The sequence below is a fragment of the Chiloscyllium plagiosum genome, unplaced genomic scaffold (assembly GCF_037043375.1).
Source record: "Chiloscyllium plagiosum isolate Xiang-an unplaced genomic scaffold, Cpla_swu_hap1 HiC_scaffold_1, whole genome shotgun sequence".
Classification (NCBI taxonomy): domain Eukaryota; kingdom Metazoa; phylum Chordata; class Chondrichthyes; order Orectolobiformes; family Hemiscylliidae; genus Chiloscyllium; species Chiloscyllium plagiosum.
Window position 1 is genome coordinate 36,736,736 of NW_028270139.1, and position 27,462 is coordinate 36,764,197.

Genomic DNA, 27,462 nt, shown 5'->3' on the forward strand with positions numbered 1-27,462 from the left:
CTCACGATGAGTTTTGATGTAAGGGTTCAAAATCATGTAGTTTAGACAGAGTATAGCGAAACTGTTCCCATTCATAGAAGGTTCTAGAAACAGAGAACACACATTTAAGGCATTTAGGAAAAAAGACCAAAGAAAAAACAAGGAAAAAAACTTATGGAGTAAAATGGTTAGAATCTAGAATAGATTGTTTTAAAATGTGATGGAGGCAAATTCAGCTGTGGCTTTAAAGGCAATGGAGAGATTAGACGGGGAGAACGATTAAATAGAATTCTCTTACAATCAACCAATTACCTCCTTCTATGATGTTACCATTTTATTATGGAGAGTAGTTGAGGTGATTAGCAAATACAGTATATATTTTAGGAAAAGCTAAATAAAATCAGGGAAGAAGAACATAAAAGCGTACAAGAAAGTAAAAGTAATCAACTGTATTATGCCAAGTTACAAATACCTCAGCAAGGAGCCTAGCAATCACTTCCCTAGCTTCCCACAGAGGTCTCAGATACACCTGATCAAGCACTGGGGATTTATCTACTTCTATGCATTTTAAGACATCCAGCACCACCTCCTCTGTAATTTGGACATGTTTCAAGATGTCACCATCTATTTCCCCACATTCTACATCTTCCATGTCCTTCTCTAAAGTAATCACTGATGCAAAATACTCATTTAGTATCTCCCATGGCTCCACAGATAGACTACCTTGCTGATCTTTGAAGGGTCCTATTGTGTTCCTAGTTATCCTTTTGTCCTTAAATGCATCTATAAAATTCCTTTGGATTCTCCTTAACCTTATTTGCTCAAGCTATCTCATGTCGCCTTTTTGTCCTCCTGATTTCCCCCTTAAGTAATCTCCGACTGCCTTGATACTCTTCTAAGGATTCACTTGTTCACTGCTGTCTATACCCGATACATATTTCCTTCTTTTTCTTAACCAAAACCTCAAATTTCTCTAGTCATCCAGCATCCCCTACACCTACCAGCCTTGCCTATCACCTTAATAGCAGCATATGGTCTCTGGACAGTTGCTATCTTATTTTAAAAAGCTTCCCTGGAGCATCAGAGACTGAGGGGTGACCTCATAGAGATTTATAAAATCATGATGGGCATGGGTAGAGTCAATAGACAAGGCCTTTTCCCTGGGTTGGGGGAGTCGAGAACTAGAGGGCATAGGTTTAGGATGAGAGTGGAAAGATTTTAAAAAGACATTCCACACTGTAGGGAATCTAATCTAATCTAAAAAGGAGCAACTTTTTCATGCAAATGCTGGTGCGTGCATGGAAAGAGCTACTAGTGGAAATGGTGGTGGCGCGTATAATTACAACATTAAAAGGCATTTGGATGGGTATATGAATAAGAAAGGTTTAGAGATATATTAGACAAGTGGTGGCAAATGAGACTAGGTTAATTTAGGGTATCTGGTTGGCATGGACAAATTGGACCGAAGGGTCTGTTTCTGTGTTGTACATCTCTATGACTCTAAGTTAAATTACAAGAATAAAGCAAGGTGACAAAAGTTCAAAGGGTGTTTTATTTCAAACAAAAAGAATGATCAACATGTACAAAAAGATTTGAGCTTGAGTAGAAGAGATAAAAGCCTTGGAAACATTTAAGAATCAGGATTATGTTGAAATCAGGATCAGGCTAAGACTATTTTTATTCAAAAAAGAAGTCTTCATGCAAGACTATTAGCTATCTTGTACATTTACTTCATGCAAAGTGCATTATGTCACATGTTAAGCCATTCTGTTTGCTTTCAATTCTGTCATTCATTTTGTTTTACTTACCTCCCATCTTTGTGTTACAGACTTCTCTCCAACCAAAGTACTAAGCAAACCAGATCTGGGGACAGATAATAAACAATGCTTTAGCTTGCATTTAGAGTAAAATATATAAAAAATACTAACCAAAATATATCTCAAAGAGATGGTTGGCTTAAATTTCAAGTTTCTTACTTCCTGCATGGAAAGCTTCAGCGATTTAAGTAGCAGTTGTTACAATACCTTTTCACAGAACATAATATCAGAAAGAATGCATACTTTGTTCTACCATTGGTAACATGAATATACGTAATTCATTTAAACAGTGAATCTAGTTTTGTGATACAATGTTCTTATATATGGAGTACAATTGCTGGCTTCTTCCAGGGTGGCAGTGAGTGATAATGAATCTAAGGATGTGAAAATGATGCAAGAAATCCTTGTTAAGCAGTGGCAGTACACTGTTTTTGTATGGTTTATGCAGACTCCATGATAACAGAATGGCCTGGAAAAAGGCATAAGATACTAATCATAGAACAGTGCTTTAAATCATGAATGATTGGGAAAATACTAGGTTATTTGGCTGTTAAGACTGCTGCGACAATTTGTTATGAATTTTAATTACATTTAGTTTCTCTTTGGATGATAAGATGCAGGGTTGGTTCTTTGGGTCCAAAGAAGAAATATGGATCCTCCCCTACATTATCTGGTCCAAACTACCTAGTTGCGCATGCTTAGGGTTCTATTGCTTTTTATTCTGCTGTCTCTCATATTCTGGCCAATGCATACTTCCCATTTGGTTTACAATAGGGAGGAAGGGACACACTGACAGAGCATCAGCAAATGAAGCCGAGAAATTAAAATTTTCTGAGCTTTCTACTGCAGAACAAGTTCATCATCCATTCTGACCTTTAGAGTGTGCTTCCCACTGAGGAGGTAAAATCAGACCTTATTGATTCACCAGATAGCACAATAATTTTTCTTTTACATAATCAATCATTATTTACTTCCCTCAATCTCTTTTTTAATTTTGGCAGTTCTGTTGGATGTTTCCTTAATCTGTGATTTAGATTTTTTTTTCCAACCTTGTAATATTACTTGAGGGATACATTTCTGATTTTGTGCTCCAAGCTCTTACGTCAGTAATACCAACACAGCAGTTCAGTGAGCTGTTAACAGGAATAGGATTACTAAAGTAGTAAGATAGGATCTTAGACCAGAATCTGGCTATTCAGAGCTGAGTAAGGAGCAGAAAACATTGGCGCCAAACAGTAAGGAGAAAGTTAGGACTGCAGATGCTGGAGATCAGAGCTGAAAATGTGTTGCTGGAAAAGCGCAGCAGGTCAGGAAGGGCTTATGCCCGAAACGTCGATTCTCCTGTTCCTTGGATGCTGCCTGACCTGCTGCGCTTTTCCAGCAACACATTTTCAGCGCCAAACAGTAAGGGCACAGAATCAGGAAATCAGAGAAATTAGAGGTGCATGTAGCAATGGTATTACATTAATTATGTGACATCAAATGCCTGTAAATTGGTACATCTGTTGACCAACACCGTGGAGGTCAAATTCTTGGAATTTCTGCAAGCTGGTGTTCTAGTGCAGTATGCTAATTAGCTAAGTAGCAAGCAGGGTATCTTGGATAAAGTATTATGCAATAAGGAGAAGCTAATTGATAACACTGTTGTAAAAGAACCTTCAATGAAGAGTGACCATAATATGGAAGAAATTTAAATTTAAGATTTAAAACAAAGCAGTTCAATCAAACCGAGGATATTAAATATAAACAAAGGATAATTTGGATTGAAATAATACATTAAAAAGATATTAATGTAAAGAAACAATATCTGGTATCTAAAGAATTAATACATGGTTTACAACAAATGTACATTCCTTTAAAACATGGAGACACAACACGAAAAGCGAGTCAATCGTGGTTAACAAAGGAACTTGAATGCTGTATTAAAGAAGGAAGCTTATATTGTTGTGAGAACAAGAAGCAAGCCTGAAAATTGGAAGCATTTTATAATTCATCAAAGACAGACCAAGAAACTGATAGAGAGGTAGGTATAAGGAAGGAATTAACAAGGACAAATATATTCCCATTACAGAGAGAGAAATATAATGTGAAATATGGAAATGGGAGCGAAGCTAAATAAATAATTTTTATCTGTCTTCATGGAAGAAGACACAAGAAATATTCAGAGATATAGAGGTCCAAGTGACCAGATAGAATGAGGAACTGAAAGGAATTAATGAGAGTTTAAAAAAAAGTATTGAAGAAATTAATGGGACTAAAATTTGACAAATCGTGGGACATGATGGCATACCCCCCAATGTTTTAAAGTGGTAGTCATAGAGTTGGTAGATGCATTACTGATCATCTTTTAAAAGTCTATAGATTCTGGAACATTACCTGTAGATTGGAAAGTTGCAAACATACTTCCACCATTTAAGAAGGTGGAGGGGAAAAGAGAGAGAAAACATGGAACAACAGACCTGTGAGCTTGACATCAGTAGTCAGGAAAATACAAAAATACATTATAAAAGGACATGATAACTGAATTTGTAGAAAATAATGGTTGTATTGAGCAAATTCAAACAGGATTTATTAAAGGGAAATTGTGTTTGATAGACCTGTTGACATTTTCTAAACATGATTTTAGCAAAGCAGATAAGGAGAAGCCAGTGGATGCAATGCATTTGGATTTTCAGATGATTTTTGAGAAATTCCCAAAGAGAAGATTGTTTAGCAAAATTAGGATATTGACAGAAGTAATATACTGACATGGATTGAGGGTTAGCAAACGATTTAAATGAGGGAGTGGACTAATTGGTCTATTCTCAGTTTGGCATGTTGTGATAAGTTGGACGCCACACTGGAATCACTTAGACCATAAGACATAGGAGTGGAAGTAAGGCCATTCGGCCCATCGAGTCCACTCCGCCATTCAATCATGGCTGATGCGCATTTCAGCTCCACTTACCAGCGTTCTCCCCGTAGCCCTTAATTCCTCGAGACAACAAGAATCTATCAATCTCGGCCTTGAAGACATTTAGCGTCCCGGCTTCCACTGCACTCCGTGGCAATGAAGTCCACAGGCCCACCACTCTCTGGCTGAAGAAATGTCTCCGCATTTCTGTTCTGTCCTGAAATGACCCCCTCTAATTCTAAGGCTGTGTCCACGGGTCCTAGTCTCCTCGTTTAACGGACCCGAACTGCTCAAAATCTCTATGGATTATGATGTAGGAACCAAATGTCAGATTTGTCAGTTTTCTGAGGTCACAGAACTAGGTTATACTGTGAGGATGACACCTTTGACTCTAATCTCCAGCATCTGCGGACCTCACTTTTGCCTATAATGTGAGAAAAGTCTTTAAGGAGTCTCGGACAGACCAAGTGGCCAGGAATATGGTAGGATTTAACACTGATAAATGAGAAATTAGCTAGTTTGGTAGGAGGATAGAGCTGCTGAATATTTCTTAAGATGGAGAGAGACTAGCATGTGATGTCCAAAAGGACTTGGATATCATTGTTCATCAGATACCAAAAGCTAAAAAAAATCAGATGCCATAAGCAATTAGGACAGCAAATGATGTTCTAGGAGATGCAAAGTAAAAATATCTAGCTTCAATGTTATAAAGACTTGATGAGATTGTATCTGGAGTACTGTGCACACATTTGGTTCCTGTGGCTCAGGAAGTATATACTATTTGTACAGGGAAGCTAGCAGAGGCTCACAAGGCTAACTCCTGAGATGGTAGAACTGCTTTATGAAAAGAAATTAAGGAGACTGAGCCAGTATTCTCCAGAGTTGAGAAGAATGAGAGGTTTTGAAATTTACAGATTTTCTTTAAGGGCTGAAATTGAGGAAGGATGTTCCTTCTGGCTGGTGGATCTGGCTAGGGGCTTTGAACCAGGTGACACAGTCTCAAAGGGGCAAGCCATTCAAAACTGAGATGAGGAGGAATTTCTTCTCTCTCTCACTCTCTCTCTCACACACAGAGTGGTGAATCATTGGGATCCTCTATTCCAGAGGGGCTGTGAAAGCTCAGACATCAATTATATTCAAGACGGTAGCACAGTGGTTAGCACTGCTGCCTCACAGCGTCAGAGACCCGGGTTCAATTCCCGCCTCAGGCGACTGACTGTGTGGAGTTTGCACATTCTCCCTTGTCTGCGTGGCTTTCCTCCGGTTTCCTCCCACAGTCCAAAAATCTGCAGGTTAGGTGAACTGGCCATGCTAAATTGCCCGCAGTGTTAGGTGAAGGGCTAAATGTATGGGAATGGGTCTGGGTGGGTTGCGCTTCGGTGGGTCGGTGTGGACTTGTTGGGCCGATGGGCCTGTTTCCACACTAAGTAATCTAATCTAATCTAATCTATTAGATTTCTAGATACTAAGGATCTGATCTATTTTGGGCCCACTGTTGGTTGCCATTTTTACAAATGACCTGGATGAGGGCATAGAAGGATGGTTTGTAAATTTGCAGATGACACTAAAGTCGGTAGAGTTATAGAAAGTGACAAAGGTTGTTGTAGTTTACAGAGAGACATAGATTAGCTGCAGAGCTGGTCCGAGAGGTAGCAAATGGAATTTAAAGTGGAAAAGTGTGATGTGATTCATTGTGGAAGGAGTAACAGGAATGCAGAGTACTGGGCTAATGGTAAGATTCTTGGTAGTGTAGATGACCAGAGATCTCGGTGTCCAGGTAAATAGATCCTTGAAAGGTGCCACCCAGGTTGATAGGGTTGTTAAGATGGCATACGGTGTGTTCGCTTTTATTGGTGGAGGGATTGAACTTCAGAGCCATGAGATCATGGTGCAGCTGTATAAAACTCTGGTGCAGCCACATTTGGAGTGCAGATCTGGTCACTGCATTATAGGAAGGACGTGGAAGCTTTGGAAAGGGTTCAGAGAAGATTTACTAGAATGTTGCCTGGAATGGAGGGAAGGTCTTACAAGAAAGGTTGAGGGACTTGAGGCTGTTTTCATTAGAGAGAAGTTTGAGAGGGAACGTAATTGAGACATAAGATAATCAGAGGGTCAGATAGGTTGGACAGTGAGAGTCTTTTCCTCGGATGGCGAAGGCTAGCATGAGGGGACATAGCTTTAAAATGTGGGGAAATAGATGTAGGACAGATGTCAGAGGTAGTTTCTTTCCTCAGAGTAGTAGTGGCGTGGAATGCACTGCCTGCAACAGTAGTAGACTCACCAAGTTTAAGGGCATTTAAATTGTCATTGGATAGGCATATGGACATGAGTAGAATGGCATAGGTTAGATGGGCTTCAGATTGGTTCCACAGGTCAGTGTAACATTGAGGGCCGAAGAGCCTGTACTGCACTGTACTGTTCTATGTTCTAAGGACATCAGGGGTATGGGAATATTACGAACATATGGTGTTGAGGCAGATTATCTGCCATGATGTACAATGGTGGAAAGGTGTAGGGGGGTGAATGGCCTATGCCTACTCCTACGTTTCGAATTGAACTTTAGGCGTTGGTTGGAACACTGGTCAGGGAAAATAAAAAAAGAGGATGTCACTGAGAGTTAGGCAGGTAAGGGGATCCAGACAGCCTCAGCTTTTACAGCTGTCCAACAATTTTGATGTGCTTTCAGCTTGTTTGGATAATGCGGAGGGATGCAGAGTGGACAAGCTCATTAAGTATGGCACCCGTGGTTCAAAAAGCCATTCAACTTGCAGGGAATAATATAGTGAGGGGATCTTGGACAAAGTTTTCTACAGCAAAAAGCATGAGTCCAGAGGACTATGTAGCTGCCTAATGCTATAGTCAGGACATCTGCTCAGGGCTGGAGAGGAACTTACAGTGGAATGGGAGGATCTGGTCATTATGATCCCTGCAGATATCATGACATGAGCAATACAAGGAAAGAGGTACTGCATAGTATGAAGAGCTAGGAGAGCTGGGTACTGAATCATGCTGAAGCTGGTACAGGTCATTCTGCTATAATTCATGTTTCATTAACACAAATTTGCTATAATGCGGTTGACAAACTGGGAACACTGTTCCTAAAACTTTAACTTTTAAAACACACACTGGCCGTAACATGATTACATCACCACTGCTTTAAGACCTATTTCTAAAGCAGGATTTTTCTATAATATGGGATCGCACAAGAATGCAACCATATTATGGAAGAACTAGCTGTATTCTAGTAAGCCACATAACTAGGGAAGTAGAGGGGTTTTAAAACTAAATAGTCGAGGCAAGGGATCAAATTTGAGAACAGGTAATCAAAGAGCAGAGACAAAAAATGAGAGAAAGTTATTAGCATGGGAATAATAAACAGACCATGACAGGAAGGAACAGAGAGTAAGAATCTTAGGGTAAACCAACAGCTAAGGCTAGAGGTTACCAAAAAAAAGGACAAAACTAAAGGCTATGTATCTGTCGGTATGTAACATTCAATAAAAAAACAGATGAACTGGTATCATAAATACAATTGAATCAGTTATGATCTGGTAGCCATTACAGGTACATAACTGTAGGATGACATAGGTTTGGACTTTAAGATTAGGAAGGACAGGAAGCTGGGAAATGGTGAAAGGCTGTCTCTGCTAATGTAAAATGATATTAGCACAATAGGAAGGTATGAACTAAGTTCAAGAAAGCGGGATTTGGATTGAGATGATAAATGATAAGGCAAGAAGGCATTTGTGGGGATGATGTATAAGGCCCCTAAAAGAAACCTACATGGTAGGACAGAGTACAAAAAGAAGAAATATTGGGAGCTTGTCAGAAATTTTAATCTACATATAGACTGAAAAAAAAAATAGACGGGTAAAGATAGCCTAGATGAGGATTTCGCAGAATGATTTCAGAAAAGCTTCTGAGAAAAGCATGCTTGGAGCCAACCAGAGAACAGATGTAGTACTGTGCAATGAAATAGGATTGATCAATAATCTTTTGGTGAAGGTGAGCCTAGTTAGCAGTAATCACAAAATGATTGAATTTTACATTCAGTTTAAGAAAAATTGGGTTTAAAACTAGAAATTAAAATTCAAATTAAGAGGACATGAAAGCAGAGTTAATAAAAGGGAATAAGCAAACAAAAGTTAAAGGATAGGTCAAAAGATGTAATGATAGAAATTTAAGGGCATGTTTCAAAACATATAGAATGGATACATTGCAAAAATAATTTAAAAAAAACTCCAAGGAATGGACCCAACAGCTACAAAAGCTGTTGTATCAAATAGAGAGATAGCATATAACTGAGCCTAGACAGGTGGCAGATTTGAAGACTGGATAGAATATTAAAAAAAATTCAAGGTTAATGAGGGGGAGAAAAGTAGAGTCTGAAAGAAAACTATTTAGAAATACAAAAAACAGATAGCAAGAGTTTTAATAAGTATTGAAAAAGAAAAAAAATATTGGTCCAATAGAAAGTGAGTCTGATGAATTAATAATGGAAAATAAGGAGAGGGCTGATGAATTGGTGCTTTGCATTCATCCTCATAAGAAAACATAAGAGTAATGTCGAGCTGTAAGTATCTGTAATTCATGAAATGGAAGGGAGGAATAAATTTTAGAAAATTACAATCATCATGGAAGGGATACTGAACAAATGTTTTGAAATTAAAATTCACATAACACCAGGTTATAGTCCAACAGGTTTATTTGGAAGCACTAGCTTTTGGAGCACTGCTCCTTCATTAGGTGGTTCCAGACGAATTGGACCAAAGGGTTTATTTCCGTGCTGTACCTCTCTATGACTTTATGACTCTATGACAACCACCATACTTTATTGGCAGAGTAGGCATAAGCAGGTCATTTTTGGCTAGCAAGATATAATAAGTGGTGCGTCACAGGGATCAGTGTTGGGGCCTCAGCTTTTGACAATTTATATAAATGAATAGATGTCATAGACGAATGAACTGAAGGTATGGTTGCTAAATTACTTAGTGACATCAACAATAAGTAAAAAAGTAAGTTTTAAAGAGGACAGGATGAGACTACACATAGATATAGATAGGTTAAGTGAGTGGGCAAAAAATCATAGAATCCCGACAGTATGGAAGCAGGCCATTTGGCCCAACGAGTCCATACCGCCCTCCAAAGAGTATCCCACCCAGACCCATTACACTACCCTATTACTCTATATTTCCCATGACTCACGCACCTAACCTGAACACTATGGACAATTTAGCATGGCCAATTCATCTAACCTGCACATCTTTGGACTGTGGGAGGAAACTGGAGAACCCAGAAGAAACCCACGCAGGCACGGAGAGAACACGCAAACTCCACATAGACAGTCACCAGAGATGGAATTGAACCCGGGTCCCTGGCGCTGTGAATTAACCTGAATTGGCCATGCTAACTTGCCCGTAGGTGTTAGGTGAAGGGGTAAATGTACGGGAATGGGTCTGGGTGGGTTGCTCTTCGGAGGTTCGGTGTGGACTTATTGGGCCAAAGGGCTTGTTTCTACACTGTAACTAATCTAAAAAAAAATTATCATGAGATGCAGAGAGATCTGGGTGCCTTATTCATTAAATCTCAAATCTCGTTGGGCCAAACGGCCTGGTTCCATACTGTCGGGATTCTATGATTTTTTTGCCCACTCACTTAACCTATCTATATCTATGTGTAGTCTCATCCTGTCCTCTTTAAAACTTACTTTTTTACTTATTGTTGATGTAGGAACAGCAAATAATTAGTAAAGCTGATGAAATGTTACCATTTATTTTGAGCGAATTTTTAAAAGAAAACTCATTCACCGGTTTTGGGTATCAGTGATTAGTCCAGATTTGTTTCCCATCCCTAATTTCTCACAGTGCAAAACATGATTCACATTTAGACCAGACCAGGTAAGGATAGTAGATTTCCTTTCCTAAATGACATTAGTGAACCAGCTGAGTCTTTACAGTAATTGACTTAACATTAGATTTGTAATTCCAGATTTTTATTGAATTCAAATACTGCCAGCTGCCATGGTGGGATTCAAACCTGGTTCCCACAATGTTACTCAGGTATCGAGATCAATAGTCTAGTGACAATACCACTAGGTTGTCACCTTCTAATGAGATGGAATATAAAAAGTAGGGAGATCATTTTCAGTTGTACAAGCATTGGTGAGACCATATTTGGATTTCTGCGCACCGCATTGATCCCATTACTTATGGAAATACATAGAAGTATTTCAGAGAAGGTTCACTAGATGAATATTCTGGATTAGTGGTGCTGGAAGAGCACAGCAGTTCAGGCAGCATCCGAGGAGCTTCGAAATCGACGTTTCGGGCAAAAGCCCTTCATCAGGAATAAAGGCAGTGAGCCTGTAGCATGGAGAGATAAGCTAGAGGAGGGTGGGGGTGGGGAGAAAGTAGCATAGAGTACAATGGGTGAGTGGGGGAGGGGATGAAGGTGGTAGGTCAGGGAGGAGAGGGTGGAGTGGATAGGTGGAAAAGGAGATAGGCAGGTAGGACAAGTCCAGACAAGTCATGGGGACAGTGCTGAACTGGAAGTTTGGAACTAGGGTGAGGTGGGGGAAGGGGAAATGAGGAAACTGTTGAAGTCCACATTGATGCCCTGGGTTTGAAGTGTTCCGAGGCGGAAGATGAGGCGTTCTTCCTCCAAGCGTCTGGTGGTGAGGGAGCGGCAGTGAAGGGGGCCCAGGACCTCCAAGTCCGCGGCAGAGTGGACCTGACCAGGTAGTCATGGAGGGAACAGTCTTTGCAGAAGGCGGAAAAGGGTGGGGAGGGAAATATATTCCTGCTGATGGGGTCACAGAACACACCAGATGGCCGCCTCCTTTAGAGACCGCAATTTCCCTTCCGTGATTAAAGATGCCCTCCAACGCATCTCGTCTACATCCCGCACCTCCGCCCTCAGACCCCACCCCTCCAACCGTAACAAGGACAGAATGCCCCTGGTGCTCACCTTCCACCCTACCAACCTTCGCATAAACCAAATCATCCGTCGACATTTCCGCCACCTCCAAACAGACTCCACCACCAATATATTTCCCTCCCCACCCCTTTCCGCCTTCCGCAAAGACCGTTCCCTCCGTGACTACCTGGTCAGGTCCACGCCCCCTACAACCCACCCGCCCATCCTGGCACTTTCCCCTGCCACCGCAGGAACTGTAAAACCTGCGCCCACACCTCCTCCCTCACCTCTATCCAAGGCCCTAAAGGAGCCTTCCACATTCATCAAAGTTTTACTTGCACATCCACTAATATAATTTATTGTATCCATTGCTCCCGATGTGGTCTCCTCTACATTGGGGAGACTGGGCGCCTCCTAGCACAGCGCTTTAGGGAACATCTCCGGGACACCCACAACAATCAACCACACCGCCCCGTGGCCCAACATTTCAACTCCCCCTCCCACTCTGCCGAGGACATGGAGGTCCTGGGCCTCCTTCACTGCTGCTCCCTCACCACCAGATGCCTGGAGGAAGAACGCCTCATCTTCCACCTCAGAACACTTCAACCCCAGGGCATCAATGTGGACTTCAACAGTTTCCTCATTTCCCCTTCCCCCACCTCACCCTAGTTCCAAAAGTCCATCTCAGCACTGTCCCCATGACTTGTCCGGACTTGTCCTACCTATCTCCTTTTCCACCTATCCACTCCACCCTCTCCTCCCTGACCTATCACCTTCATCCCCTCCCCCACTCACCTATTGTACTCTATGCTACTTTCTCCCCACCCCCACCCTCCTCTAGCTTATCTCTCCACGCTTCAGGCTCACTGCCTTTATTCCTGATGAAGGGCTTTTGCCCGAAACGTCGATTTCAAAGCTCCTTGGATGCTGCCTGAACTGCTGTGCTCTTCCAGCACCACTAATCCAGAATCTGGTTTCCAGCATCTGCAGTCATTGTTTTTACCTCACTAGATGAATATGTTGAATGGGTGGGTTGTCTTAGAAGGAAAGATTAAACAGACTGGGTTTATATCTGTTGGAGTTTAAAACTGTACAGATAACTTGTCTGAAATGCTCAAGCCCAAGTGATATCAGAAGGATGGTTGTGAAAAGAATGATTCTGCTTGCAGGAGACTCTAGTACAAAGAGTCACTATTTAAAAGTAAGGAGTCACCCCTTTAAGACAGAGACAATAAGAAAAATGCTCCCAGAAAGTTACGTGTCTTGTGAATTCTCTTTCTCAAAGGTGCAAGTAAAGCATTTGAATATTTTTAAGATACAGACATAGATTCTTGATCAACAAAACAGCAAAAGGTTATTTGGGACAGATAAGAATGCAGAGTATTCAAATCAGCCATGATCTTATTGAACGCTGATCAGGCACGAGAAGCTGAGTGACCTAGACACAAATGTACAAATTAGAAGCTGCAAATATTTGTAAAATTATGTATAGTATTACAAATGCAACACAACTATCTGAAGGAGCCAAGATATGACAGCAGATATATTCCATAAAGAGAGAAGCCAGAGAACATGAGATTTGGAGTTATAGCCATAGTATAGAGATTGTCACAATAAGATAAAGTAAATTTCAATTAAAATTAAGGTGAAAATAGTTTAAATAAGGAAAAGGGATTGATAGATACTTTAAAACACTGCTTACTTCTGCAACAACAAATCAATTTACAATGTTCTATAATTCTAAATACCTGTCGAATACTTAAGTTATCTTCGAACGTGACATTCAACAATTCTAAAGGTCGAACAGTAGCTGAGGAAAATCAGGCAACGGATGTCACACCTTCATTTAAATATAACCAAACAATTTCCATTCTATTCATTTATAGCACACACTTACAAAACATTGGAGAAAGAAACAGACATTTGTGGGGAAAATCCCAGATTCTAAGGTAAGCTTCACTTACCCCTGTTCCACACTTGTATTTGGCCGTTGGCCAGATACAGACTCAGAGCTGTCAGTCAAGGAAGGAACAACAGCTAAAAATCTAAAACACAAAAATATTGAAGCAAATAACTGAGAAATAGGACAACCAGGTAATAGAAGAAATGCAAGGACGGAAAGTTCAAGGTTAAAAAAAAGCCAATGTTACATAATTAACTATAATTATATATTATTACTTTTCCCTTCTTGCAAGAAGCAGACATCCAAATTTTGGATGACCTCTAATTTACAGAGGGTAGAAAGTGGACCACGAGGCACAAAGTGCTTTGTAGCAACAAGTTCGGAGGTGATAGTGGGACAAGTGTGGTGTCAGCAGCAGATGAATTCACCAAAAGCAATCAGAGTTCAGCTATATTATGGCTGTAGTGATCAGATAGTCTTAGTGATTGTATATCATGTCATCAGAACCTCATCACAGGGTCAGAGAATACTACAGTAGAATCTCGATTATCTGAATGGGATTGGCGGGGAGTATTTTGTTTGGATAATTGATCGTTCAGATAACCGGAAACAAGTGGTAATTTATGAATGCCGGTTATCCAGCAATGCACACCATAATACTGTTTAACCAACAACTGATCTATCGTAAACAAGCGGTAATTTGAGTGCTGGTTATCAAACATTTCTCCATTATCTGGCAATGCCGTTCAATTGATAACTGAATACTGAGTTGCCTAATGCCATTTTTACAGATACTTGAGATCTTATGCGGACAACTGATGTTCAGATATTCGAAGTTCTACTACATAGCACTGGATGTAGCCATTCAGTCCATTGAGTTTGTGCTGCTCTTTCCATGAGCATTACTGATAGCTCAAATCTCTGTGCTTTCTCTAACTTCATGAAGCATTTTCCTCTCAAGTATTTAATCAATTACCTTTATAAAGCTATTAAGTGTGTTACCACCAATCTGACAGCAAGCGCATCCCAAATGGTCAAAGTCAGAGGTCTCCTGCACAGAGAAAGGCCCTTCTGCCCATCGAGTCTGCACTGATCAAAAATACCCACCTAACTATTCTAATCATATATTCCAGCTCTTGGCCCATAGCCATGTTTGCCACGGCATCACAAATGCACATCTAAATATTATTGTAAGTAGTTGTCTATAAAAGCTTTTTTGGATGTCAGCTTTGGTTCTTTTGTCAATCATCATAAACCTCTGCCCCCTACCATCCAACCTCATTCTTATCATTCATCACCTTAAACAAACAGTGGTCCAATTTCATCCACCAATGTATCTGCCTATTCCATAAATTCAATCAGGCTGTCATGGAGTCGTAGAGCTGTACATCTTGGAAAGAGACCCTTTAGTCCAACTTGTCCATGCTGACCGGATATCCTAAATTAATCTCTTCCCATTTGTCAGCATTTGACCTGTAAACCCTCTATGTCGCTCGAAACCCTTCCTATTCATAAACCCATCCAGATGCCTTTTAACTGTTGCAATTGTGCCAACCTCCACCACTTCCCTTAGCAGCTCATTCCATACGTGCACAATCCTCTGTGTGAAAAAGTTTCCTCTTAGGTGCTTTTAGATCTTTCCCTTCTCACCTGAAACATATGCCCTCTAGTTTTGGACTAGCCCATCCCAGGGAAATGACCTTGTCGATTTACCCTATCCATGCCCATCGTGATTGTATAAACCTTGATAAAGTCACCCCTCAGTTTCCAACACTCCAGAGAAAATAGCCCCAGCCTATTCAGCCTCTCCCGATGCTCAAACCCTCCAACCCTGGCAACATCCTTGTAAATCCTTTCTGAACATTTTCAAGTTTCACAACATCTTTCCTATAGCAGGGAGATTAGAACTCAACACAATATTCAGAAGTGGCCTATCCAATGTCCTGCACAGCTGCAACATGACCTCCTAATTCCTATACTCAGTGCACTGACCAATAAAGGCAAGCATACCAAATGCCTTCTTCACTATCCTGTCTACCTGCGACTCCACTTTTAAGGAACTATGAACCTGCACTCCAAGGTCTCTTTGTTCAGCAACACTCCCTAGAACCTTACTATTAAGTACTGCCCTGATTCGCCTTTCCAAAATTCAGCACCACACATTTAATTTAATCAAACTCCATCTGCCACTCCTTGGCCCAGTGACCTATTTGATCAAGGTCCCATTGTACTCTGAGATACCCTTCTTTGCTGTCCACTACACCAACAATTTTAGTGTTGTCTGCAAACTTATTGACCAACCTCCTATGTTCACATCCAAATCATTTATGTAAATGACAAAAAGCAGTGGTACCAGCACTGCTCCTTGTGTCACACTGCTGCTACCGGCTTCCAGTCTGAAAAGCAATCCTCCAGCACCACCCTCTGTCTTTTACCTTTGAGCCTATTTACTATCCAAATGGCTAGTTCTCCCTGCATTCCACGGGACCTAACTTTGCTCACCAGTACCATAAAGAACCTTGTCGAACACCATACTGAAGTTCATATAGATCACGTCCACCACTCTATCTTCATCGATCTTCTTTTTCTCTTCAAAAAATTCAATCAAGTTAGTGAGACACTATTTTCCATATTGACTATTGCTAATCAGTCCTTGCCTTTTCCAATACATATAAATCCTGTCCCTCAGGATTCCATCCAACAACCGATTTCAGACACATCGGTCCATAGTTCCCTAACTTTTCCTTACCACCTTTCTCCTTAAGTCCATCAGAAGCTTTCTCATACCTCTAAGTTTTCTATCAGCTTAAAACAAATAAATTGCCTTTTAAATAAACTGGTTCAGCTTCAGACAGCTGACGGCATGAAATTGAGTCAGTGGCAAAGAAACAAGCCAAAAAAAAAAGGCTTCAGCATTCCAATATTGTTTGGAGGAAATTTCTGCTCATGCAGTCCTGAATATCAGACAACGGTCTACAATTTAGATGCAGCCACTGAGACAGATAACTGATGATTAGGTAGACCCTAATATTGTTAGCATACAAGTAGAACCTGACTGTTTTGGATAAGGGTGCACATGCAGATGAGGAATAATAAGGGACCAATGATGCTGGAATTGGAAGAGCACCATTGTGGGTGATTCTCTGGCTAGGAAATTTCAGATAAGAATGGAACCAAGCAAAAGCAGTCCTACCCAGCTGATGGTGGAGACAGAGTGGAGGACGATGGTGTGGTCAACCATACTCAAGGTAACATAGGCTTAAAACTCTTTTAAACCAATAGAACTAAAAATAGAAAAATTAAAACTTAAATGTTTTCTTGAGTTTTATATAAGGTCTTCTAACTGTCCCCTCCACAGATGTTGCTTGACCAGCTTAGTTTTCTCAGCTCTTTATTGTTTCAGATTTCTAGCATCTGCCGTGTTTTCCTTTTGTATTGGTGTAACTATCAAATGCAATTAATTCATACCAAATTGGACTCACCTGAATCAACGTGTGAAATCCGATATGATTTAAACTCTTATTTGCGGTATTTTTACTAACAAAACTGAAGAACAGCAACAATTATTTTTCCTACCTTTGATACACTTTATTTCGAACACCTTTTTGGAAGGCTAAGAGATAGTTTCGCCCATCACCAGAGAAAACTTCAACTGCAATAGGCTGAAGGAGAGAATAACTTGTAAAAGTTTATGATAAATTATTTTAATGAGCAAATAATAGATGGATCAAAGAATATAAAATGATTCCAACCTGTAGGAGATAACGTCTCTTATGCACTTCTTTGATGTCTTCATAAGCAAATTTACTGCAAGTCCTCTTCAGCTGACTCTGCCCTTGACGTGCTCCTCTTGGAATGATAGGCTCATGTGTGCTAGACGGGTCAAAGGAAAAAATAAGATAAAGCTAGGTCTGACATAGTTTGCTTATTTTTGTAATAGATAAGTTGAAGTTACAAATCATACATCCCTTTTCTCCTTCAGGATAGCTGTCAACACTAATAAAAATGCTATGTGTAATACTTGACAATGTTTCACTGCGGAGCAAAGATTGATTCCTGAAGGTATTGCTTGATTAATTAAGGTACATTCATTTAAATTAGATAAAGATTTCATTAGCCACACATGGTAACTCAACTATATCTCAGTCTCTAGTGAGTTAAGGAACATTATAATTAGCTTCAACATCCCTGGATTGCAGCTACTGCAGCTACATCTGCCAGGAAATATATTGTCATGGCATGCCATCCTCAACCTTCTTGCACTATGCTCATATATCCACTATTCTGCAAACATTCTGTGATGTCTGTCATCCAACCATAACTAGCTTGACCCGGTTTTTCTCATGCCCTCCACTTTACCTTCTAGAAGGAATCTCTCAAGCTTTCCAACTCTGATTAAATGACCAAAATACTGGCATTTTCTTTGTTGGATGCTACTGGAAAAAGTTCTGTCTGCTCCTGCACCTTCCACTACTTCTGCATTTGCATAATGTCTCCAAGTGGAATTTTTAGCATATGTATTAGCATCTATATTTAGATTTAGATTACTTACAGTGTGGAAACAGGCCCTTCAGCCCAACAAGTCCACACCGCCCCGCCGAAGCGCAACCCACCCATACCCCTAACCTAACACTACGGGCAATTTAGCATGGTCAATTCACCTGACCTGCACATCTTTGAACTGTGGGAGGAAACCGGAGCACCCGGAGGAAACCCACGCAGACACGGGGAGAACGTGCAAACTCCACACAGTCAGTTGCCTGAGGCGGGAATTGAACCCGGGTCTCTGGCGCTGTGAGGCAGCAGTGCTAACCACTGTGCCACCATGCTGCCCACATAATTAACAGATTAGATTCCCTACAGTGTGGAAACAGGCCCTTCGGCCCAACCAGTCCACACCGACCCTCCGAAGAGTAACCCATCCAGACCCATTTCCCTCTGACTAATGCACCTAACACTACGGGCAATTTAGCACGGCCAATTCACCTGACCTACACATCTTTGGAGTGTGGGAGGAAACCCATGCAGACACAGGGAGAATGTACAAACTCCACACAGGCAGTTGCCCGAGGCTGGAATCGAACCTGGGACCCTGGTGCTGTGAGGCAGCAGTGCTAACGACTGTGCCACCGTACCATCTTGACAACATTATTTAAAGGTCTCCATTTTCTTCCACTGATATTTATTTATTGTTTAGAGTTGAGGCACACAAAAAACTGAATAAAATGCAACCTTTTGAGTTTTTGACCTTGTTACAAGTTTGTGTTATTCGTACTTTTTTTGTGTTCATAAAATTACTTTGGGTTATTCAGTCCTCCTAACTTCTACATCACATCTACCATTTTGTGTTATCACATGTCCTAAACAGACAAACTCATCTGCTTGTTCCAATGTAACTCCATCTACTTCAACTTCCATTTGAGTTTTTTCTAACATATTCCTTCAAATTAACTTTGTTTTTGATGTTTTGGTGTTCATTCTAAATTGATATCCTAAACCTCCAGATTTTACTTAACAGTTTGTAGGGCATCTTCTGTAAATAGTGTTATGCGTCAGTTTGTTATCTTCTTGCTTCTAATGTTTACCCCTGGTGTCTATCTATCTGAATGCTTACTCTGTGCATAGATTTGATCATTTTTTGTTGCAGTACAGCATTTTCTCATACTCCTCTCTTCATTTGAAACAGATCCGATTGTACCTCCTCTCATATGCTTGTTATTTCCATCCATGAAATGCTCTGTATAAATATCATGTCGTTGTCATCACCTTTCACCACGTTTATTAATTCTTGTTGATAAATATGATTAAAAGTTTTTTAATAGTCTATGAGGCATATGTTAATGTGTTTGTTTGAATGTGCTTATTTAACGAGGCTATTTCTTCCGTTAAATATTCCTTTTCCTCCTTGTGGTCAAAAGTCACAGTAAATGACTTAATGAATAGTGAATGTGTAAGATCACTGAATACATCTTTCAGCATAACTCTGTACCTCCAAGGGCTTTTAGATGTTATGTTGTTATTTATTTTTTGCATGGAGGTGTTCCCATGCTCTTTAGTTTCTTGAAAGAACTTGAAAGTAGTTCTGGGATTTACATATTAATGAATCAAAACCTGCAACCCATTCTAAAAGATGAAAGACTTAACAGCAATCATTATATGACATTATGATCTTTTGCTATAAATTCTGTGTCCTATTATCCTGCTCCATTAGCTTCAAAACATTTTTTCCCTCTAATATAGAGTCAGACCCTTCGGTCCAACCAGTCCATGCCGAACATTATTCTAAACTAAACTAATCCCACCTGCCTGCTCCTGACCCATATCCTTCCAAACCTTTCCTATTCATGTATCTAAATGTTTTTAAACATTGCAATTGTACCCACATCCACCACTTCCTCAGGAAGTTCATTCCACACACGATCTATCCTCTGTGTAAAAAAAATTGCCTCATGGCTTTAAATCTCTCTCCTCTCACCCTGAAAATATATCCCCTAGTGTTGAATTCCCTATCCTAGGGAAAAGACAACTACTATTAACTCTATCTATACCTCTCATTATGTTATAAACTTCTTTCAGTTCGCCCCTCAATCACCTACAATCCAGTGAAAAAACTCCCAGTCTATCCAGCCTTTTTTCATAACTCAAACCTTCTATGCCCAGCAACATCCTGATAAATTTCTTCTGAACCCTCTCCAACTTGCTAATATCCTTCCTATAACGGGGCGACCAGAACTGGAGGCAATATTCCAGAGGAAGCTCGCTCCACCAATGCTCTATACAACCTCAACATAACGTCCCAAGTCCTATACTCAAAGGACTGAGCAATGACGGCAATCATGCTAAGTGTCTTTTTAAACACCCTGTCTATTTAGTACGCAAACTTCACAGAATTATGCACCTGCACCCGTAGGTCCCTCTGTTCTACAACACTACCCAAGGCCCTACCTGTAACTGTATAAGCCCTACCCTTGTTTGTTGTACCAAATGCAATACCTTGCATTTACCTAGATTGAACACCATTTTCCATTTTTCAGCCCACTGACCCATTTGATCAAGATCCCTTTGTAATCCTAGAAAACCTTCATTGTCTACTATGCCACTGATTTTGGTGTCATTTGCAAACTTACTAACCATGCCTTCTATGCTGTCAGCCAAATCATTTATTTAAGTGAGAATCAAAAGATGACCCAGAAACGAGCCCTTTGGAACACTGCTGGTCACAGGCCTCCAGTCCAAAAAGCAACCCTCCATCTCGGTCTCCTGCTGTTAAACCAATTATGTTTCCAATTGGCAGGCTCAACCTGAATCCCATGTGACCTAACTTTACTAATTAGTCCAGCATGCAGAACCTTGTCAAAGGCTTTACTAAAATCCAAATAAACAACATCTACTGCACTAACAACCACCTTTTTGGTAACTTGCTCAAAAAATCTTAATCAAATTTGTGAAACACATCATAATGTTTAGTCCATAATTTGCCTTCTCAAGAAAGTTTTCAAAATAAAAATGGCAAACAATGGATTAGTATAGGGAGGTTATATTAAAATTATTTGAAACACTAGGTAGGCCCCAGCCAAAATACCACATACAGGTTTGATCACTGCCTTCCAGAAAATGGGCGATTGTACTAGGGAGAGGGTACAAAGATGATTTATAAGCAATTGGAGAATTTTAACTTGGATAAAATAGTGATCAGGTTGGGCTTGTTTTCTTTGAAACAGATGATGCTGAGTAAAGATATAATAGAGGTATATAAAATTATGTGGAGGATAGATAGAGTTGAAAGAAAGGGTGTTCAGAAGGCAGAGAGCATAGACTTAAAAGTACACAAAAACAGAAGTTGCTGAAAAAGCTCAGCAGGTCTGGAAGCATCTGTGAAGAGAAATCAAGTTAAAGTTTCAGGTCCAGTACACCTTCCTCAGAACTCAGATTTAAAGTAATTGGCAGAAGGTTTGGATGGCCATGGAGGAAAGAGTTTTCTCAACTGTAAGCGTTCAGGCTGAAATGCCATGTCACATTTGCTGTAACCTGTGGAGCTCAGACCAAGAAATGGAAAGTTTGATAATGCTGGATAACACTTTTAATTGTACTGACATGGTGGACTGAATGCTCTTCTTCCATGCTGCACATTGTTGATGTTTACTTTTGAGCATGAGGCAAGAATCAGCTGTGCTAATCCCCTCTCTGGTTAATTAACGTGTTAATATTCACCATCATAAATTCATGCAAAAAGGCAGGTGATAATGACAAATCACTAGTTAACAGCTAATGCCCAGAAGATAATGATATAATTTCAACTGAATTACTGTTTGCAGAAAAAGAGAGAATAATTGGAAAAGTAGTATTAATAAATAAATTCATTCCAGATTTAAAAAACACCATCACAAAATCTCTGTTCATACACACCAAATTCATGCTTATCAATAAATATTGGGAAGAAATACTAACAGTAAAGATTAAAACAAGACAAATTGAAGGTGATGGATGGTAAACCTTCACATTTCCTGATCTCCCACCTCGGGAGCGTACACCACACAGCATGCACAATGAATTCACCAATTTCCAAATTTTCCCTCGCCCCACCCCATCCCAGATCCAACTCTCTGTCTCAGATCCACCCACTTGACCTGACCTACCTGTCCATCTTCCTTCCAACCTATCCACTCCACACTTCCTACTGAATTCTCAGAAACACCTCCTAAATTCGCCCATCTATTGCCACACCACCTACCTTTCCCCCAGTCCCAAACCGCTCCCCACCATTTATTTCTCAGCCCCCTTCCCTAGTCCTGAAGAAGGGTTATGCCCAAAACGTCAACTCTCTTGCTCCTCGGATGCTGCCTGACCTGCTATGCTTTCTCCAGTGCCATACCTTTTCAACTCTTACTCTCCAGCATCTGTAGTCCTCACATGCTATTCAAATTCACGAATTATTCAGTAAGAATAGATGCACCATCATACATACTCCCCTGAATAATCCAAATTTTCATATAAAATGATGCATTCTGCTGAACTTAAATAGTTCCATATTTAACTGCTAAAAAGCAAAATAAAAATAACACAACATTTAGATCTCTTCCACAGCTGAGTGACTGGAGCAGCAGTGATAGAATGGCTGGAAGAGACTATGGGCTAAAAAAAAGGGCCAAACCTATGCAGAATTTCATCACCAAATACTGGAACAGTGGCTCTCAAAATGTTTGCTGTAAACATGAAAAGTTGATAACTGACACATTTGGATGGATTTTTGGAAATTATCAACTCCTTTACATTCTTCCTTAGTTACATTAATTGTTTATTGATAATTATTAGAAAAACAGTATTGAAACTGGACTCATTTTTTTCTTAGGAAAAGAAGAATTGCTATTCTTTTTCTTTACAAAACAAAGAAACATTGAAAGTAGTTAACAACATCTAACTACAGGCCAGCATTGCTGATCTTCTGAAGCTACAATACAAAATCAGGCAGAAGAATAATAGACAAATCAGAGGTTACCACTTATAGATCATTAATCTAACTTTTTTTGATCAAGGCTATCCTTCAATCCAGAACTTTGAGATTACAATAACATTTAGTCAACATTACAGTGAAACAAAAGAAATGTACTCACTTTAGAGGCAGAGTTTCAATATCACGGATTTCCCTAGTTGCAGTCATTGTGAAGCCATCAATCACATAGAAATGCTCTTTGCCGAACAAGAGAAGACCTTCACTGGTGTCCAGTCCCTGTACTCTAGCACATCTGTACATGTGCTGAATCTATAACAGATCAGATACATATAAGTGTGCTTCATTATCTGACAGATAAAAAAAGTCAAGAACATAAAGTATGCAGTTAAACACAAGTCCAGCCTCCACTGTATGTCAATATTACATTATAGTTTTTGAAATTAATGTTTAACCAAATGCTTCTTGCTTCAAAAAAATGCTGTCCAATCTTCTGAGCACTTCCTCTTTTAGTTTCAGATTTCCAACACCAATAATATGTCTTTTGCATTAAAATGTAATGCAGTCAATATTACATTATAGTTTTTGAAATTATCAACTCCTTTACATTCTTCCTTAGTTACATTAATTAGTACACTAACGTACTGGAAAAGTTAACATTTTCACCAAAAATCTTTTGGGTAGAGTTAGGAAACTGGATCCTTAAAAATGCACAGGATTCCAATTAATGGACTTAAAACCACTCGCTGGTGAATCATTACGGATGCTGGCACATATGAGTAAACAAGAGGTTCTCTAACTTTCAGGTGAATTGGTCCAGGTCGTGATAGTGATGAAGGCTTTTATTGCTACCTGATCAACCTACAATCATGGTAATCACCAATTCCTGGTGCCATGCCTCTCTGTTGGCATTGCATTTTGGTAAATGGCGGTTAGAGATGGGTAGTGCATAAGTCAGAAAGATAGCATGATGGGACAGGTAGTGATCAAGGCCACTAATTAAATGCTACTCTTTAATTCAACTGAACATAAAGTAAGGATGTTATCCTCTGCTTACACAGGGCATTGGTGTAACCACATCTCAAATACTGTGGATAAGTTTTGGTCTCCTTATTTAAGGAAGGATGTTAACAAGTTACAGGCAGTTCAGAAGAAGTTTATTGGTTTGATATCTGGACTAAGTGGGCAGTCTTATGAAGAAAGCTTGGACAGACTGGGCATGGTGTTTAAAACAGTGAAGAGTAGATTGCTTCATGATAAGAACCTGAATGGTTTCGACATGGATGTGGAAACAATATTTAGTCTTGCAGTTCAGTCCAGAACAAAGGGAGATTGTTAAAATTAGAGGTCACCCTTTTAGGGTAAAATGAGCGTTTGTTTTCTCTCAGTGATTTGTGCAACATTGGAACACTCTGTCTCAAAAGATATAGAAGGCAAGATCATTGAATTTTTTAGGTGGTGGTGATTTGTTTCCCTTGCCTAATGAGATTCTTAGGTTATTAGAGGGATTGATGGGAATTTGGAATTTGAAACAAAAAATGATCAGCCATGATCTTATTGAATGACAGAGCAGGCTTGAGGGGCCAAATGGTCTATTTTTGCTTCTAAATCCTAATTGTGTATGTACTTTTAGCAACAAGGCTTCACGCTTTGAACTCAAACTGAAAGAAGTATTTTGTGATTAATTACAAAGTCATAAGGGTGTTTTTCTAATTAATGTAAATGTATATAAAAGGAGATACCTTTTTCAGTCACTGTCTCTGTGTAGGTCAGTTTATTAAAATTCAGGCTTTCATTCGACATTAACATTCTGATGACAGGAAGCACCTAATGTGCCTTTCTTTTATTGCTAATTTATTGGTCTACTTTCCCTTTTTACTACCTTTAGATTTTCAACATTTGCTTTTTACATTTTGTAAAATTTTCTTACATAAATTAACATGAGCAGAGCTACTTGCAATCTACTGTATCTTAAAAAATAAATTACAAATAAAAAAACACAAACAGGAAGAAAATACTGGAGGTAAAGATATTGGAGAATGAGCAAAATAAAATAAAGCAATTTAAATATGAATTATCCTGATGATTAATCATATTAGAATATTCACAGCAATCTACATTTAACTTGCTGATCTACTTTCGACAAATAAATTCTGACATTAACACTAAATATCAAGACATAAAAATAATTTAGTTTTCTAACTGAATTTATAACTTAATGAAATTCACCATTGAAAAATTTAGAATCTTAATGAAATTCCTGGTACTAAGCTCATGCTTTTGTAATAGCCCTATTTCCTGTCATATATCTGTTGATTTACTTTAACATCTGTAATGTGAAAAGAAAAGATTAAAAGTATTACTGATAGCAGACCACCTGACGTTTGTTATGAGCCAAAGAATGAGGTGAGAAATAATACTGTGATAATTTTAACATTTTGTAATGTATTCAGCATGCATTCAAAGCAGAAACACAGTTTTATGATCTTGAAGGAGCCAATAAACCACTCAAGTTTTGACCTTGAACCAGTGATATAGAATTATGTTACTGCAATCTTGATCAACTATTCTTAACATGCCTCTTCTGCCAGATAACTTGCATAGTGGCCTTGCAAGAAACATTCTGGATTTTGGACAATGACCTTCCATCAGACACTTGATGTTATTAGTTTGCAATTGAATCTTCTTTAAATTCCAGATTCCTGGTAGTTCTTTTGACATTTTTTGTAGAGTTCACAGAGACACCAGATTTCTCAGCTGTTTCTTTACAAGCAGTATGCACAATTTCCCATGTTAACCTATCCCCAACCATCCACTTAGTATGCCTGCTGTGGGAGTGAAGGGGAAAACAGCGAATCTTGCTCAGTTCTTTCATGTTGCACTCATTGCTCTAACAGCTTCTTGATTTCATCAGAGAATCAATAATCATTGCCTCCTCCCAAATTACCTTCCACAATGTTTGTTCACTTGTGGAAGAGGGCCTTGCCATCTATGACCTCATTATGGAAGATTATATTTATATCACTGCTTTAGTGAAAACCTGGCTCAGGTGATTTGTGAGCTTAGTGAAGCTTTTAAACCGGGCACAACCTTCATGGGAGTCTGCTCTGCAAGGGTAGTCTTCATCACCAAAACTCCTCTTGATTTGTCTCTTTTTCCTGGCATCTCCACTGAGCAATCTCACATCTATCCAAGTCCTGAGCCATTTCTCAGCAAGATATCCTCGTTATTTCCCCCCCCACCCCGTGTGATTTTTCTATGTCTTGATTACTATTTCAGCTCATTTTGCTCTTTTTTTTCTCTGGGCTCACTGTCAACCAGACTTGGCTAAACTGTTTTTTCTATGAGCTTTGATATTCACAGCCAATTCCTTGGCAATCTTATATAGCCTCTTGATTCCTACTTAATCACATGCACAGTCAAAGCCAACCCTGATCACTTCCCTCACTATTCACATCCCACCAGTTCCAAATTATTATTTCTTCCAGGTCTGACCTTGGGGAAAGAAACATTTACGATTAGCACTTCTAATGGTACTTTCATACTTACAAATTTTGAGCCCTGGTCATTCCCCTTGGTACAGTTCCACCTTAATTCCTTAAGCCCAAGGGACGTAAACTGGTATGTACATGATTCCTAAATAATTTAGCAATTCATTGGCAGACCTGGCTGAACTGCATAAAGCATCACTAGATCTTCAGAACCTCTGCTCACTATTCTAGTCATCCTGAATACAAAGAACAATTCCCTACCTCCTTAAACCTTCTAACACATTACTTCCAAAATTGGTGCAAGACTGTTAAGATGAATAAGACCATCCGTTCTGTTATCTCTATGACACTCCTTTCCTTGCCTACCTAGGCAAGTGTTTTCTTATCCAATTTTGAATTTTTATTCTTCTTTTTTCCACTTTATTTTTTCTTATGTCCTTGTCAAACTCATCTCAACCCTTTCACCTATTAAACTGACCAGCCAATGTCTCTCCTGGTCCCCCGATACTGTAAATAATTAGGACCACCAAGAGCAGGAACAAACCAATCAGCTTTCAACTCTGTTCGGTTTTTCAACTGGATCATAGCTGAACTGCACTTCAACTCAATTTTCTAGATTTGTTTAATTTTGGTTGGTATTGTTTCCAAAGAGAAGACTATCCAGCAACATTCTGAAACTCCTATTCTTTTCATATCCATAACCTGTTTGGTTCAATTTTTTTTCCAAATTTACTACCCTTTGTATGAAAAAAAAACTCCTCTTTTCTTATAAACTGAGTCCCATCTACAATTTCCCTTTTCTTTCCTAGTTCTTGCAAGTATTACCATATCCTAATTCCATATCCATCTTTCTCCTAACTCTACATTTGACCATCTCCAGGTTTCTGCCCTTGAACTGCACGAAAGCAGCCTTAATCAAAATTACAAATGAGAATCACCATGTGAAATGTCAGCATTTACAGGATCCCTCCTCATGCCTCTTGAATGGTATCTGGTATCTGGTCTTTAATCACACT

General features: G+C 39.5%; 1 protein-coding gene across 6 annotated transcripts in view; it reads right to left on the reverse strand.

Moving 5' to 3' along the window:
- The window catches only part of wdfy3 (WD repeat and FYVE domain containing 3), a 407,974-nt gene that overhangs the window by 46,414 nt on the left and 334,098 nt on the right, over positions 1 to 27,462 (reverse strand). For all 6 annotated transcript variants that reach the window (XM_087985817.1, XM_043696108.2, XM_043696088.2 and 3 more), the window contains 5 exons: positions 23,119 to 23,267; positions 17,260 to 17,380; positions 17,084 to 17,169; positions 13,569 to 13,649; positions 1,788 to 1,842 (listed from right to left, as the gene is read on the reverse strand). In XM_087985817.1, the coding sequence (XP_087841943.1) occupies positions 1,788 to 1,842; positions 13,569 to 13,649; positions 17,084 to 17,169; positions 17,260 to 17,380; positions 23,119 to 23,267 (492 nt within the window). The remainder of the gene's footprint in view (positions 1 to 1,787; positions 1,843 to 13,568; positions 13,650 to 17,083; positions 17,170 to 17,259; positions 17,381 to 23,118; positions 23,268 to 27,462) is intronic.